The sequence below is a fragment of the Molossus molossus genome, unplaced genomic scaffold (genome assembly GCF_014108415.1).
Source record: "Molossus molossus isolate mMolMol1 unplaced genomic scaffold, mMolMol1.p scaffold_m16_p_10, whole genome shotgun sequence".
In the NCBI taxonomy this organism is placed as follows: Eukaryota; Metazoa; Chordata; class Mammalia; order Chiroptera; family Molossidae; genus Molossus; species Molossus molossus.
In genome coordinates, this window is record NW_023425345.1 from 43,661,612 (window position 1) to 43,678,593 (window position 16,982).

The 16,982-nt window shown below is 36.4% G+C and overlaps 1 protein-coding gene across 1 annotated transcript in view; it reads left to right on the plus strand.

Annotated features, from left to right (window-relative positions):
* The window catches only part of CNTN1 (contactin 1), a 311,723-nt gene that overhangs the window by 198,809 nt on the left and 95,932 nt on the right, over window positions 1-16,982 (plus strand). Inside the window, exons 9-15 of the mRNA XM_036252416.1 lie at window positions 327-426; window positions 582-763; window positions 3,714-3,838; window positions 4,488-4,605; window positions 6,339-6,489; window positions 11,656-11,783; window positions 12,084-12,259. Coding sequence (XP_036108309.1) covers window positions 327-426; window positions 582-763; window positions 3,714-3,838; window positions 4,488-4,605; window positions 6,339-6,489; window positions 11,656-11,783; window positions 12,084-12,259 — 980 coding nt within the window. The remainder of the gene's footprint in view (window positions 1-326; window positions 427-581; window positions 764-3,713; window positions 3,839-4,487; window positions 4,606-6,338; window positions 6,490-11,655; window positions 11,784-12,083; window positions 12,260-16,982) is intronic.

Sequence of the window (16,982 nt, forward strand, 5' to 3'; positions counted from 1 at the left end):
GCACAATGTTTTCATGTCTATTTGATGCTCCCTAAAGAATTCTTGAAATTTTTTTTTTTTAGTAAGTTGAATCAGATGGATATACACAGCTGTCAAGATGAGTCTATATGATTGAAGCTTCTTGCTAAAATTTATACTCTCTATATAATATGCATAAAAATATAGATCTGTACATTGTGACATGATCAGATCTTTTTCAAGACCTGTACAGAGAAAACACATCTAGATTGAATCAGTTCTAATATCATTAAAAAAAATTCAGTATTAGAAAAACAAAACTATTCTGTTTGTTAATTCATTGATGTTTTTGTTTTTCTTACTATTAGGGACAACAAAACCTTATCCTGCTGATATTGTAGTTCAGTTCAAGGACATATATGCGTTGATGGGCCAGAATGTGACTTTAGAGTGTTTCGCACTAGGCAAGTAAGTATGTACATTTTTCATGAACGTATATAGAAAAACATTAATTTTTGTACTGTTTGTGAAAATAGTTTGTGTAAATGTTTAACTACAAACATATGTATAAGACTGCCTCATAAGCACTGTGGACGCTTCGCTCTTGTATCTCCTGTTTAAAGTCCCGTTCCTGACATCCGGTGGCGCAAGGTCCTGGAGCCAATGCCCAGCACGGCCGAGATCAGCACCTCCGGGGCCGTCCTCAAGATCTTCAACATTCAGCTGGAAGACGAAGGCACCTATGAATGCGAGGCTGAGAACATCAGAGGAAAGGACAGACACCAGGCAAGGATTTACGTTCAAGGTAGATATATTGTTTTAACTGTTTATAAATTTCATTCATAGTCCCCTTACAGCCATTTTCTTACTGGATGAACTAGTATCTAGTGGTGAATAATTTAACAACAGTGATATATATATATATATCACATTAGCCAAAAACATGAAAAATCTGTCTTATGTCTAATTAAGTCACACATAGGAGTTACATTTACATATATCTGTGATCCATGATTATCATTTCCCCGTACAGCCTCTGAGCGCATTCATCACTCCACTTTGTCTTGATTACTTGTGCAAAGGCAAAGCCTGGAGAAACCTCGCTAGACGCTCCCTCTCAGTATCCACACCCAGGAACTAGAATACGACTTGAGATAGGCATTAATTCATTTTAAAGTGTTCATCACTCACTTTAAGTGGATCCTCAGTGTTACCTGCATGCATGCTACACGTCCCCACATCCGCTTATCCCCCCACGCCCTTAGCGGAACACTTCCTGATTTCCCAGCTGATAACTGGGCTTCCTATTTCCCAGAGAAAATGGAAGTTATTTCATTAGAACGTCCATGTTCTCCCACCCCACATCTACCCCACCCCTGCATCTCTACCCATATCCTATTATTATAGATTCAGTTGCTATCCGAGGCTGGCGCCTCCATTTGAGTCCTGCCCTCTTACTTGAGGTTATTGACCCAGAAGTCCCTGCACAGCATAAACAGCTTTCTCTCTTCACGAGATCATTCCCGTCAGTGTATAATGGCTCTTGTTTCTTCCTTCTTTAAAGTCTTCATTTCAACTCCTGCTACTGCAGCACTTTTCTTCTTCTTGTCTCCCCTAAAGAAGTAATAAAAATCTTGGCAGGTTTGTCTGTACTCTCTAAAGATGGTGTCTCCAATTTATTCTCTCTTGAATACACTCTGATTTGATTTTTATCCTCACTTGTCCACTGAAACTTTTGCTTTCATGATCACTGACGCCATCCACATTGCTAAAGCTGAGGGTCAATCCTCAATCCTTATCGGACAACAGCATTTACCACAGTCAACCCCTCTCTTCCATGATTCACTTTCTGGGTGTCTCTGGAACCCACACTTTGTCAGTGTCCTCATGCACCTCTCCCGTTCTCCTCCTACCTCCATGCCCCTTTAACGTTGGAGCAGTCGGGGTTTGGTCTTTGAACCTCTTTTTTATTTCCATCACAAAACTCTGACCCAGACATTTTCTGTGCCCTCCAGGCTGGTGTCTCTAATACTGCAACCAGATTCCCTGAATGCATATCAAGTGCACATGGGTGGCTTCCTGAGGGGAGGAAAATTCTGCTTAGAACTCTTATATTTTTAAAATATAGCTGCCACGCTCTGTCCAATTTCTAGAGCTTATAGATCAGTTTTAATTCGACATATTAAGAAATTTACCCTCCAGGTTCTTAGCAGAGTAGAGTTCTTAACTGTCTAATATGTAAATCCTTAGAAAAATCAAGGTGACAGAGCAGATATTTATAGGCTGTAATTTCAGGGAACTGCTATTTCTCCTTTACTAATGAGGCAGGCTCAGTTTTATCTTTTGGTCTAATCAAACAAGCAGAAGGTCACATAATTAAATCATATATAGGATGTATCAAGCTGATTCAATTATTTAGTCTTCTCATTTTATTTTTTAATGTGATATGTCTGTGTCACCTGTGTGGGGCCAAGGCAGAAATGGTGCTGATATTCTTGTTTTGTGCATTACTAAAATTATATACAAAATAAAATCTCTATTAATTAATACCACAAATTTCAATATTTATTTTAAAAATTATCTCCATATGTTGCAGTCAGAATGTAATGATAAGTGAAAATATACACTAAATTATATGTACTATAAAAATATATATGTGTACATATATACACATTATATTGATGGAGTTCAATGAAATCATAAAAATGTTTTATGTCCTGTCCTATCTGCGTTTCTCAGTTGATTGGAGGATCATCTTGTACACCATAAAGATTGCAGGTTTGATTCCTTTTCCGGTCAGGACACATACCTAGGTTGCGGGTTCCATTCCCTGTTGGGGCGTGAAACAGGAGGCGACCGATACAGATGTATCTTTCTCTCTTCCCCTCTTCCTCTCTCTCTAAAAATCAATGGAAAGATATCCTTGGGTGAGGGTTAAAAGAAATGTTTCATGTCCTTTGTTATTTATATATATTAAATACTTTATAAAAGATAAGTTTACTAATTTGGTCATAAAATGAATATAATTAAAGTTATTTTCAAAGAAAAAATAAAATACTATCCTTTATTTAGGATTCTTTCCTATCTACGTCTTTATTTTATATTAATTTCTTTACTTAGATCCATTTGGACTACTTAACTTAAATAACTTAAACACTCAAAAAGATTATCATATTGTTTATTTGTTTGCTCTCTAGAAATTTTGTTTAATTTTTGAAAATTTCTAGCATTGTTTAAACTCTCAATAGATCAGATCAGTTGATGAAGCTGAGATCAATTTCTCTCAGGCATAGATTTCACCATTTATAGCTACTGTATGCAGTAAATACCTTTAGATATAAGAATATCATGTTACAGTGGCTACTAGCCAAAGTTACATCAAAAGAAAGATAGTATATACCTGAAGGAGTAGGGGGAAAATTAATCTTTATCCCAAAAAGGAAGAGATAGTGTTAAAACTTTGTCATTTTGAAAGACTTATGTTATAAATATAAATTATTTTACTGCTATTTATGCATTAGCTTTCTAACATAATACAGTTCACAAAGAGAAAAATAATTATAAACTGAATTATGGCTTACTCATGCTATAATAGTAAGGGGTAAAACTTACCTGCACATCTATGGAAGGTCACTTTCCATTGCTCTCATGTTATTTTTATGTAGTGAAGGTCAGCTAAAGGTAGTATTTGTACTCAAGATTATGATGAATGTTGAGAACTACATTTAATATTTGCAATGTTCTTTCTTTTCTAGCATTTCCTGAATGGGTAGAACATATCAATGACACAGAGGTGGATATAGGCAGTGATCTCTATTGGCCTTGTGTGGCCACAGGGAAGCCCATCCCTACCATCCGATGGCTGAAAAACGGTTATGTGGTACGTATGTTCAAGTACTTAGAGGTTCTTGAGTCTATTTTCAGGCAACATTTTTGGGTGGTCCTGGGATAAATATATAGCAGGAGAGTCAACAGAGTCAGGGGACCTGGGCCCTCAAATAAAAACGTTTTCTTAAAAAATATCAAACAAGAAACTGAACACAATTTATCTTCTTTCAGCTTAAACGACTCTCTGCAACCTTAGGTCTATCTTCTCTTTCTCCTTTTATTTTTTCCTTTGTTCCACTTTTACCCCTCTTCTTACTCCTCCATCTCCGCTACCTGATATTGTCCTCTTTTTCTTGCCAGTTTTCCTGACCCCAAAGAAACAGAGGTAAGAGCAAAGGTCCTACCTGTAGCCCTGGGGACAAGTAGCAACCTTAGGATTTTTCTCTGCCTTCCCTCCATAATCTCCCAGCCGGGAAGAAAGGGAAGAGGTGGACTCTCAGCTCTGTGGGAGGAATAAAACAAGAGCCCCTGGGCACCGTAAGTGGGTTTTACTTCCCCACAAACATCCCACTTCGTCTGCTTAGTTAACAGTGGGGCAGAAGACTGTATTTAAATAAAACGACAACCAGGCCCCTGCCTCCATGAAAGCGTTTCTGTTAACGTTTATCGAGGAAATGTGTTGTCCTGTGTGTTCTTTCCAGTATCATAAAGGAGAATTGAGACTGTATGACGTGACTTTTGAGAATGCTGGCATGTACCAGTGCATAGCCGAAAACACGTACGGAGCCATTTATGCCAATGCGGAGCTGAAGATCTTAGGTCAGTTATCATTTCTGGTTTCTCGTAACGATTCAGCAAGAAAGTGATGCATTAAAAAATGGTCATGGGGTATCTATAGATTGTACTTGATTTCATGTTGTATTCTAGAATTGGTAAGTTAAAAACTTTTAAAATGTGGTTTGGACTAGAATATTATTGTGTTTTTCTTCCACTCATTGGGAACAGTTAATAAATTGAAGGCAACGTGGAGTATAATAGTTTTCAAAAACTGACCCATGCCGATTTTTACTGCACTTGTTCACTCCTCCATCTGGCAGCCAAACAGTTCCTGAAAATCACGGAGTTCAGACTGATGCTGTCACAGGCATATGACCCAGCCTCAGACGAGGGAGGAATCTTGAGCACTAGCTAGCTGGTCCCTGGGTCTCACGCCCTGTAATTGCTTTGTAAAACCCTCGGGGGGTGCTTCAAGCTCCTTCCCCCTTGCTGACTTCCACTTTCATATTGCCTTCTTACTGCTCATGAAAATCAAACCCTTTGAAGTACAATATTTCAACTTCCCATCCCTCATTAAAAACGATCCAGATCTTTATTATACTTGCCCTTTCATCCCTTCCTTCATCCAGAGGAAGCTTTGTCTGTCTTCTGTCCAAAAAGACTCCCCTTCCCTATGCCCTATATTCATTCCTTTTTATTTTCCCTAATACTTTATTCTTGCCACACCATGGGGAAACCCTTTAAAACATTACTATCACTACTAATTTAGTGACACTAAAAGACTGTGAAAGGAAATTAGATAACTGTAAGAACATATTAAAAATGAACTTTTTTTTTTTTTAAGACGAGGTCTTCCACATCATGCCCACTTAGAAGGGCTAATGTTCAAAAGGTTGGGAAGGAAGAGGGGAAACTGGAACCCTTACAGACAAGGAGATTGAGAAGTTGAGAAATGAGCTAGATGTCTTGACCCTAAAAAAGTCAGAGCATTCCATAAAAGGAGTAACCTTTTATGAGACTCTGTATCCCATTTTCATAATTATTTTCTGTACATTGAGGTAAGGATTAACTACCAGTGAATCATGCCTCCCTCAATTCATTGGATCCATTATTCCCCAGCAGTCAGGGTTCTCCATGTTTATTTTGGCATCTCATAGTATCTGCACACAATTGGTGTTCCATAAATATCTGTTTAATGAGAAAGGAGTCATATTGCTTACTAAAAACATGTTTGCCAATCACAGGGAACTAGATTCTAGCATAAATCCTACCTGATACTTCCTGTGACTTCTTTGTCAACTTATATAATTTTAATAGGCATTATTTCTCTCATTTGTATACTAAGGAGAGTTCATTCACAGTGTGTTTGAGAGTATTGATCATGACCATAGGTCAACATTAATGATGGTGCTCAATTTACTCTAGTCTTTTACTGAACTTCTCTTGAGCTATTTAGTCAAAACAATTGAATTAGATGTTACTTGCAAGGTAAATATGTATGTACTATCTGATTGTAACTAAATCATATAGCACTCCAGTAATCAGCAAGAATTATACATTTAAAATTGGTAGATTTTACGGTAAGTTAAATATGCCTCTATAAAGTTATTAAATAAAAGAAAAAGGTATTAGTATTAGATATGAAATGTCTATTGGTCATAGCTGATACTATTGTGTGAAATTAATCTTTGGTAATCAGAAAGGAAAACAAAATGTGTAGAAGACATGTTTTTCTTTTCCTCAAAAAAAAATAATAATAATTTGTTTTCTTTCAGCCTTGGCTCCAACCTTTGAAATGAATCCTATGAAAAAGAAGATCCTGGCTGCTAAAGGCGGAAGGGTCATCATCGAATGCAAACCGAAAGCTGCACCGAAACCTAAATTTTCATGGAGCAAAGGGACAGAGTGGCTTGTCAATGGCAGCAGGTCAGCTCAGAAACTAGAGATCCAGCTGGAATTCACGACTTGGGAAAGTTTATTTTACAGAGGACTTGTTTTCTTATTAGTCATGTATACATTGTTTGTTCCAACTTTTCTTTACAGAAGATATTCTAGTTCTAAGATAAGCAGAAATATTTAACCTAACAGTGTCAGTATCTATTGTAATCAGGATTTAATTTTTAGGCTTTTATAATTTATAAGAAATTTAGAACACCGAAACTCAGAGTCTTGGTAAATTGCCCAAGGCCACAAAATAATGAACAATAAGAAATAAAATAGGATCTCTTTCACTTATTTTTCCCCTAGTAAGAGCATCTATATCCTTTCACATTTTATTCAATTTTATGCCCATTAGCCTATTAAATATTTCAGTAAGAAAATGAAAAAGATGTCTTCAAAGTACAAATCACTTTTTCCCATCTTCTTAAGTGAATAGGAACATCTCATCTCCTTAACAAGTAGGTAGGTCAGCTACCAATGTGGCTTCTGGACAAAACAAAAAGCAGCTGACTTGCATAGATTATTTATATGATCTGAATACTTTCTGTACATTTCCTAGAAGAAGCCAAGGTTATACTGAGTACTAAAGTGGGAGGAGGAGAAAGTCACGATGGAAAATAGGAAAAACGAGACATAAAATGGGAGGCCTTAAATATTCCAGGCAGAGAGAGTAGCATGTGCAAATGCCCTAAGGCAGAGAGTGTAGGATATGTCGAGAATGCAGGCTTTTCTCAGAGGAAAACAGAGAAGAGATTTAAGGGACGAGATACAGTAAGCCAGATCATCAATAATAATGTTTTCTATGATTAGGGGCTTGGACTTCATCTATGAGTAGTAGAGACTGAGTAAAGGCTTAAATAAGAAAGGAAAAAAAGTTTTACCTTTTGAAGAGTATTCTGGCCAAGTGTATAATAGAGATCACAATAATGCAGTAAAGTGGGTAAGAGGGTCATTATCATATTTTGATGTATCTAAAGCCTGGGAAGGTTAAAGTGACCTTCTAAAAGTATGTGGATAATCTCCAAACTGAAAAATGTAAACTCATGTCATGTTGATATGAATGAACACATGCTAACACAGTTCTCTTATTAGGATGATCACAAGAATGGCATGTATGGGACAGAGATGGGGTGGGGAGGGGTTGTTCAGGAACAGCTGCTGCTTCCCTGAAAACATCAAGATTTGCAGTTAATATGTCTAACTAAGAGTTATTAAGAATTTAACAAAATGACACTAGAAGATTTAATGTTAAAGGAAGAGTTGATTTGGTTCAATTTGCTGCTGAAACATTAACACTCTGACAATGAGCAATGCAGAGACTGATCAAGAGGTAATCCCAGTGTTGGGTTCTTACTCCTAAAACAACCTGTGGTATAGCATTGCCCATTTCCTACCCTCCACCCCCTGAGCTCTCCACCCTTAATAACAAAATTTTTGCTTCAATTCTAATGAGTACCAATATTATGGGCCTGTCTAACCAAGGATTTCTCTAAACCACACTTTATGGACTTGTTTTTTGTTTTGTTTTGTTTTGTTTTTAATATCATCATGTTCATAAAAAGAAAAGCCTGCTTCTAAAATTTTACTATTTTAGTCCTGTCATAATATTTTTAAGTCTTTAAATCAAATTGTACTACTTTTTGAAGAAAGGATTTATAAATTAATTTTGTTCACTACTTTAATCCACTAGTATCTAGGTTATTTCAGTACCACTTTATAATGGATATAGTATTTCATGTAAATACAAGTTTGATTGTTGTAAAATAGTATGTATAAAGAAGTTAAACTAATAAATTATTTTTATTTATTTATTTATATATGTTTAAACCCTTACCCAAGGATATTTTTCTATTTATCTTCAGATAGAGTGGGGGAGAGAGAGAGAGAGAGAAACATCTATGTGAGAGAGACATATCGACCCTGACCAGGGCCGGGGACCCAACCGCAACCAAGGTATATGCCCTTGACCAGAATCGAACCTGCAACTCTTTGGTCCAAAGACCGTTGCTCTAACCATTTAGGCAAACAGCCCAAGGCTAGTAAATTATTTTTAGAGAAATAAAATATTTCTGTTGAACAATAATATTCCAGGAGTAACTGAATGACTCTTTAAGCATAACTATAATTTCATTCTGATTAATATACTTATAAAAAATGGCTCCACAATACAAATGTATTTCTGCTCCCAGTTAGTGGCTTGTAAAATGGTTTATGCAATATTTGCAATCAGTGGAGAGGAGACATAAGTCTTGATAAGTTGTAATTGAGTTCTCATTATATTATTTTATTTTGGACTAAAATCATATATATTCTCCAACAGAACTTTTTGTAATTGTTAATTTATATCTGATAGACTGCTATTAGCTATAAAGTCATCTTTATATGAGCCATTATGGAAGAGTATCTCCAAAATTCTTTTCTACTCCAGAGCTGGTATACTTTAACAATGACTAAATAAGGTGGAGATTTTCCTGGAGGAATTTTGGTGACAGAAATGAGTAATTCATTAAAGATCAGATAGTCCCTAACTTGTCTGGCAGTTTATCCGTATCATATTATCTGAAAACAAGGATAACATCCTGGGAGTTTAATCTACAATGACTTAAGAATAAGGACTATTATTAAAAAACAAACAAAACAAAACACCAAGCTCCCTACATATTTACATATTTTTACCACACATTAATTTTAATGCCAGGGAAGAACTGCCTGAAAGTATAGGCGAAATGGGTGATAGAAGGAAGTATACCTTTTAAAGATGATAAAGATCAAGCAAGAGCTAATATACATGAGAAAACTAAGAATATTAGTGTGGATTCTAGAAAGAATAATCATTGCTGTTCTTTCCATTGTGACTTGAATATAATTTGTATTGCTTACTTGCAAAATAATTAAATGAAAGTGGGGTGAAACATTGGCTAAGGACTTGCACTAGAGCTTAGTGAGCAAAAAATTGTGGCATGTCATGTCGGTATTGTGTTAACATGGAACAAAAGAGCAGACACCAGTATAGGATTAACCATGAGAGAGATTCGTTAGTGACAATGCATAGGAGAGAAAACAGAGGAGACAGCAGGTGGGTGATGGACAGCCATCTGACCAAGATGCAGGTCTCCCTCCAGAGGAAGGGGGGAGAGAAGGAAGGAAAGCTGGGTAGAAATGACTTGGACTTCCATGAAGATCTAAGAGAGTAGGTACAACCACCGGGGAGCCCTCCAGATAAAATGCCCATCAAAGGAGCCCGGTATGTTCCAGGAAAGGGCCCGCCTTACAGTCCCTCCCGGGCTCAGTCACCCACTGAGCCGCCTGTGGAGAGCGTGGCCTTGGCTCAAGCTCACGATGGTTTCTGAGTGCAGCCTCTGGGCCGCGGGTCAGTCACAGTCCTGTCCTTGGGGAACCTAGAGGCACATTGTCAGTGTCCACAGTATCCAACAATTACTTTCATGCTTGTATTATTTTGTTACTACATTTCTTCTTCACGAAGCAGAAAGTAAGTACTCTGTCATGAACTAAGTTTGAACTGGATAGTTAAAGAAAGGAAAGGAAAACCTGAATTATCTTATTGGTAGAACATCTTACATGGAGATTTTTATTGGTAAGTTAGATATACAGTACTTTTTCTTTATCAAGTGTAGCCCGTAAAATGGAATATATGAAGAATCATTAGCATGTGTTGTGTAAAGTTCAGAGATAAATTAAGTTTTTGGAAATAATACATGTAAAGAAGATGAATATGGTTACATGATAAATACATGTTATATATAAAAGTTACATATAATAAAATTACATATAATGAGCTTTCAGTCTCTAACTTTTAAGGAAGAGACAGACAAGCAGAAAGAATAGGTTTAAGTTCTGTTCAAATAAGAATTTCCTAAATACTAATCTGTTACAAAAGCTGTTTCCTAAGGGAGGCTTTTAGAATGTCTTTCTTTAACAGTTTCAAAAAAGGAAATGTTTGCTTTTCTCTGTAGCCATGAAAATGTCAGCCTGTCCTAACTCTAAAGTCTGAATTGAAGTCTTGAGGTAACATTTCTGGAAGACCTGGCTCATTTCTTCGAGGACTGTGACTGGTTTCGGTCTGTGGCGTGTGGAAAACCACTTGCTTCAGTTAAACTCCACGTAGTTCAGTCACTCATAGAAAGGTTGCTTGAGTGACTACTCAGTGATCAGTGTTTCGCTACTTAATGTGTTCCTGGCACACACACAAGATTTTTTTGTTTCTAACCAGTAAATGGAAACTATTATCTGTTGGAGGCATGACCCCGTACAAAGCAGATACAAATTTTCAACATAAAGATGTTACCATCTAATGGAAAGATAGGCTAATAAGTAAAACTAAAGTATGTCAGATGAAATATGTATTAGGAGGAAAAAAAGGTGGGAAGAGGGAAAATATGGGGAATGCCAAGACAGCAGTACCTGTGTGCATGCGTGTGTGTCCGTGTGTGCACGCGTGTGGGCAACACTAACTAGAATTAGCAGGCAAAGCTTTCTGAAGGTGCAAATTCCTGAAGGATGTGAGAAAGAAACTGAGAAATGGTCCAGGGCCTAAAAGGGCAATCAGAGGACTGTGGGTTTTACTGTGTGTGAGGTGCAAAGTCACTGGATGTGACAGTGCTGAGCAGAAGAGTGACATGATAGCTTAGGTCATTTGTGTCTTCATGTCTGGCTGACACAAAGAAAAGAAACTAAGGGTAGGCAAGAGTAAAAGCAGGAAGCTGGTTGGAGAGACTGCAACCGAGAAAAGATGAAGCCTGTTCTCTGAAACACCTTGTCAATGCTGAGAAAGAACATGACACACAAAGGCTGCAAGGTTTCCTCTTTAAAAAGCTCACTGTTACCCTGGCCGGGTTTCACAGGGGTTAGAGTATCGTCCTGATGCACCGAGCTTGTGGGTTTGACCTCTGGTCAGGACACATAGCAGAAGCAACCAGTGAATACATAAATAAGTTAACAACAGGTCACTGCTTTTCTCTCTCACTCGCTTTCTCTCAAATAAATAAATAAATTTTTTTAAAAAATCCCACTGTTAACTGATTTGTGTAAAATGTACTAATCAAATGACACCAGCGTCTATAATCTAAGACCAAAAAAATGAAGTATTTGATGAATTAAATTTATGAATTACAAATTTTTTCATATCAATAGAACACTCATTTGGGAAGATGGCAGCTTGGAAATCAATAACATCACGAGGAACGATGGTGGTATCTATACGTGCTTCGCAGAAAATAACAGAGGGAAGGCTAATAGCACTGGGACCCTTGTTATCACAGGTAAGCAAGCATTTAATTAAAATTGCGTTTTTATTTTTAGTTTGACTTTGCTGCATTTCTAATGTACTATAAGATGAGGTTTAGCACTAAGCATCTAAGACAGTCCCCGCAGTGATACGTTTCCATTTAAAAAGCCTCTGGGCAAATCTCATGCTTGACGCAATTGTTCCTGGAATTTAAATTTGAAAATATCATATTCCTTTACACAGAGAAATTGAAATATGTTGATTCTTATTCTTTTAATGTAGCAGATAACATTTTCTTGAACCGTACTTTGCTCCTTTATTTTAAAACACGCAGATCCCACACGGATTATATTGGCTCCTATTAACACTGACATCACCGTTGGGGAAAACGCCACCATGCAGTGTGCCGCCTCCTTTGACCCTGCCTTGGATCTCACCTTCGTTTGGTCCTTCAATGGCTACGTGATTGATTTTAACAAAGAGAACATTCATTACCAGCGGAATTTTATGGTATGTAATTTAAGTTTCACCGTATTAACATCCCCGGGACCCCCTGTGTCTGCACTACAGGCTCTGTTACTGTAATCATTGACACGAGACTGAAAAACAGGCAGAGAAAGCTTTTCATGGGTCTCCTTATGTTAATCAGAGTACTCCCGAACCTTTTTGAAAAATGGCTAGCCCTGGGGATTTTGGTAGAAATATTAATCAATAACTATTCTTTGTGCTTTAGGTCCACTTCCCCTTAATTATAATACAATTTTTATATTGCTGTAGTACACCTCAATATATCTGTAGTCTGGGTTCTAGTGTCTTCACTTTCACTTTAAAGGAAGTAAGAGCGTAGAACATATCTTTTGTTAAAATGATTACTTTAGGGCATCTATTTTATTTTCTGAGGGTAAGAAATAGATAAAATATATATATGGGGAGCTTTGGAGAATGAAGCATGTGATTTGAAAAGGGTTAAATGCTGTTTTATTTTAAGAAGAGGAAAGCATATGTGATACAAGCCCTTTAATTAAGGACAGGAATGCCCTTGTATAGATATAAAGAAAATAGAGGGAAAAGACTGGGAAGTAATGCAGGAATAACAACTTGCTTGGAGGCATTACTGGTGCACTGATAGGGCTATCTAGTTTATAGTGTAGTTAAAAAACAAACTGAGGCCCTGGCCGGTGTGGCTCAGGTGGCTGGGCATCGTCCCGTGCACCAAAAGGTGGCCTGTTTGATTCCTGGTCAGGGCACATGCTCAGGTTTCAGGCTCCATCCCAGGTGGGGGGCGTGCAGGAGGCAGCAAATGATGGCTGTTTCACTCTCACATCAATGTTTCTAAGTCTCTCCCCCTCCCTCATCATCTCTCTCTAAGAACAAATTTTTAAAAAATCTAAAAAAACAACAAAAACACACACGCACAAATTGAGTACTGCTTCTACCAGTTTGTTCTCTAGAAGGGTGACTGTTCAGGAGCAGAAAGGCCTATGCTTCGTTAATAAAACTTTAATTTAAATTTAAAAGTCAATTATGAATACAGAAGTGAAATTTGAGTTTGAGTTCTGAGTTATAAAATATTTAACATTTTTAAAGTCCTATGAAATCTGAAGAATGGTATGTATATATTATAATAATATTATTCTTTCAAATAGTCTAGCTCTTTTAAAAAGTTCTTCCAGAACTTCCCACTTTAATAGTCAAAAGAAACTTTCAGTCAGGTTAAGATTGATTTTAACTAGATGAAGACATTTCTTCTTAAATGTCATTAAATAGATTCATAGAATAACTATCGATGCATCATCAGTGTTAATGTCTTTCATGTATTAAAAATGTAATCTCTTTTTCTTTCTTTTTAATCTCATAGATTTAGCTACACTGTAAGTCTACAGTAAATCCAATGAGTATCTCTTTTTCTGAACTAAACTAACACTTTAAAATATAACAACTGGGAACTGGCAGAGAACTCTCAGAACTTCATACACGTGTTATCTTTTCCTTATATGTCTGAAACGCTGTTGAGATGCTTAATCATAATCATGCCCAACACTAGAAAACTGACACCGATGTCTTTAATAGTTTCTTCAAATTGTGTTTTGTTTTGCAAGAGAAGCAAATGACACTCAGTTTGTACTCAGTTTAAGAAAAACTAAAGTCAGCTAAACAGAGATATATTTTTTTTAAATAGACTTTTGAATTTGCTTAGAGCCTTGGTTTTATAAATTGAATAATTCCAAAAATGTAACAACCATAACTTATACAAGTAGTTAATAGCTGCTGTGAAGTCTGTATAAACAGATTTCGGGGTATAAATTGCCCTAATTTGAGCTGAAACTTTGTATGTGGAGCTTCCTGACAATCTTTATCATAATAGTTACATTGTGTTCATTGATGTAAATAAACACGTCAGAAAAGAAATTAAGAAAGGGAGAGAGGGAGATAGAAGGAGAAAAGAGCCCCTTGCCTTAAAAAGAGTGGAAAATAAAGAAATAACTGGAATACTAATTAAGAAATAAATAATAAAGCAGACCATAAAAAATGTAAAAGACTTTGACCATCACTTACGATGATAGTCCCTCTTTTTTGTAGACGGTAGCCACAGAGGCTCCTGTAGGTGCCCCTCAGCTGGTCCACAGGAGAATCCGAGCTGCAGCCCATCCTGTGCTCGTCCCAAGTAATGATGCAGGAGTGGTAGAAAACAGTCTCACTGGCTAAAGAAGCAACCGATTGAGTGAAAATATCGCATGCACATAGTAACACTTTGTAGATGGACAGATAGGATTCAATTCTCTAAATGCCAACAAAGGGGGGGGGAGGAAAGAATATTTTAACATAAATTATTAATAATTCTGTCTTTTGAACCTAAGAAATCCATAAAGCTTTCCCTCACATCTTCTATCTCTTTCAAGGCAAACTTCAAAGTCAGACTTCACTGCTAAATATACAACATAAAATTCAAGTGAAAACACCTTAGGGGTTTGATCCACTTTTTGGAAGATTGTTCTAATGGGTAGTGATTGCTTCTGGGCTCCTTAGCAGACCATTGTCCCAAGGAGTGGCTCTTCTTATCTGAAGCTGAGTGAATGAAAAACAGTAGAGATCACAGGTATTGGGGGACAGGAAATGCAAAGCAAGGAACAGGGCTGACTGCAATGTCTGTTATTCAAGTTGTGTAGGTAAAAACATCAGGACATACATTTTTGGTTTCTTAAATAATATTTTGGTATATATTTTTTAATTCTGGTAATGGTTCAATAATTGAGTATTATTTGTTCATTTAAACACGTTGTACTGAGCACATACCACAAGTCAGGGAAAGTGACAGGCACGAGGGTGAATAAAACACTGACAGACGACCCAGGCTCTGATCCAAGAGAGATCAGAGCCCCTCTGTGCATTTAACACGCAGATGTAAATGTTTGGTAACTATCGCAGTTACCACACTGATGTCATTGTTGTCATTATGTTTTAATAATTTTAATTGCTAAAATTATATCAGAAGCTCTAATTAATAAAGAAAACATAGATTTCAAAATTTAAATGTTTTATTTCAAGATCCTAAGTCTTTATTTTCCAATTTAATTTTAATTAGAAATTTTATTCAGTTATCAAGTATGCTTTAATTTTAGCCTGCTGTTCCTGACTTTGACCACCCTGTGGCGACCTTACCTAAGGTTTCAAATTTCTGTCTGGAATGATTGTTGATGAAATTAAACATACTTTTCCCCATATACTGATGTCTAAGATTTGTGATTATAGATTCTTTTTAAATTTCTTCTTTGTAGTTTTTCAATTATAGTCATAAAGTAACTATATTTTTGAGGATATGAATTTCTTTTAAGAATTTATAGTGAGCAGGAAACTAGACTTTTGATGGTGAGCACACTATAATGCATACAGATATCAAATTACATCTTACCTGACACATATAAATAAATATATTAAAAATTTATAGTGAGCACCAAAGAAGGTAAAAATAACATTTCCATTATATTTAATGATCTGATTTTTGTAAAAATCCTTGAAATTATTTTTTAAGCTGTAAGTAAACACTTAACACTGATTATAGAGTAACATTAAAAAGTTATATAATTTACTTGTCTTTTTTTTCATTTATTCAATAAATATTCACTGAGTGTTATATTGTTTTGTGATCGGGGTCAGTAAATGTTTCATTTAAACTTGAACTTATGCATAGAAGGATGTTTAGAATATATATGATCATACATTTAATAAATTTGAAACTTTGATACCATAAGCAGTTTATCTGGCACTTTTATTCTGAGTTATATGGCAAATATGTAAATTTTCCAAGTCCAACTATGAAATGGCTTCTGTTTTGATTTTCTATTTCGTTAGCTGTTTACTCCCCTAAATACAAAAGGCAAAGTCATTTTATTTACCAATTTAATGTATAATTCCTCTTATTCTTAAAAGGACTTTTGACTATCCACCATGGTACCTGATATTCAGACATTATTTTTTAATAGCCACTTACCTTTTGACATCAACTTTTCCTTTCAATTATTTGACAACATTCTTCCGGTCAGAGCTAGTATCTTCGTTAGCCACACGAGTTTCTTCAACTTTCCAGTTGGCTGTTGCCAATATAATTTTTTTTCTGAGTGGCTGAGCCTATGATTAAGCCTCTCTAAGCCTGATTTCCCCCTTTGTAACATTTCATTAGTGATTCACTTACTGCATTCAGGTTACTTCACTGGGTTTGCAAAACCAGTTACTTTATGATATTTTTGTGAGGATTCAGTGAAAGTGCTTGGCATGGATCTGGCCTATTGTAAGTGATTATTATGAATACTCTTTATAATAGAACAACCAGACCTGGTTGGTTTACTCAGTGGTTAGTGTCGGTCCGTGAACCAAAGAGTCTCGGGTTCGATTCCCGTCAAGGGCTCGTACCTCGGTTGTGGTTTGTCCCTGGCCCTGGCTGGGGTCGTGTGGGAGGCAGCCACTCGATGTGTCTCTCTCATGTTGATGTTTCTCACGCCCCCACCCCACTCTATCTGAAAATAAATGGAAAAATATCCTCGGGTGAGGATTCAAAAAAATAGAGCAATCATTCCCCTTTGAAAATTACAAAAACTTTTGCCAGATAGTTGTTTTTTTATTATAGATCTCATGTTTCATAAATTAATTTTTAACACTGCTTGCTGTATGGAACACTTAGTCTGAGAAAACAATTCTCTGAATTTGCTTGCTGAGGGCAGTAAAGAGACAATAAATA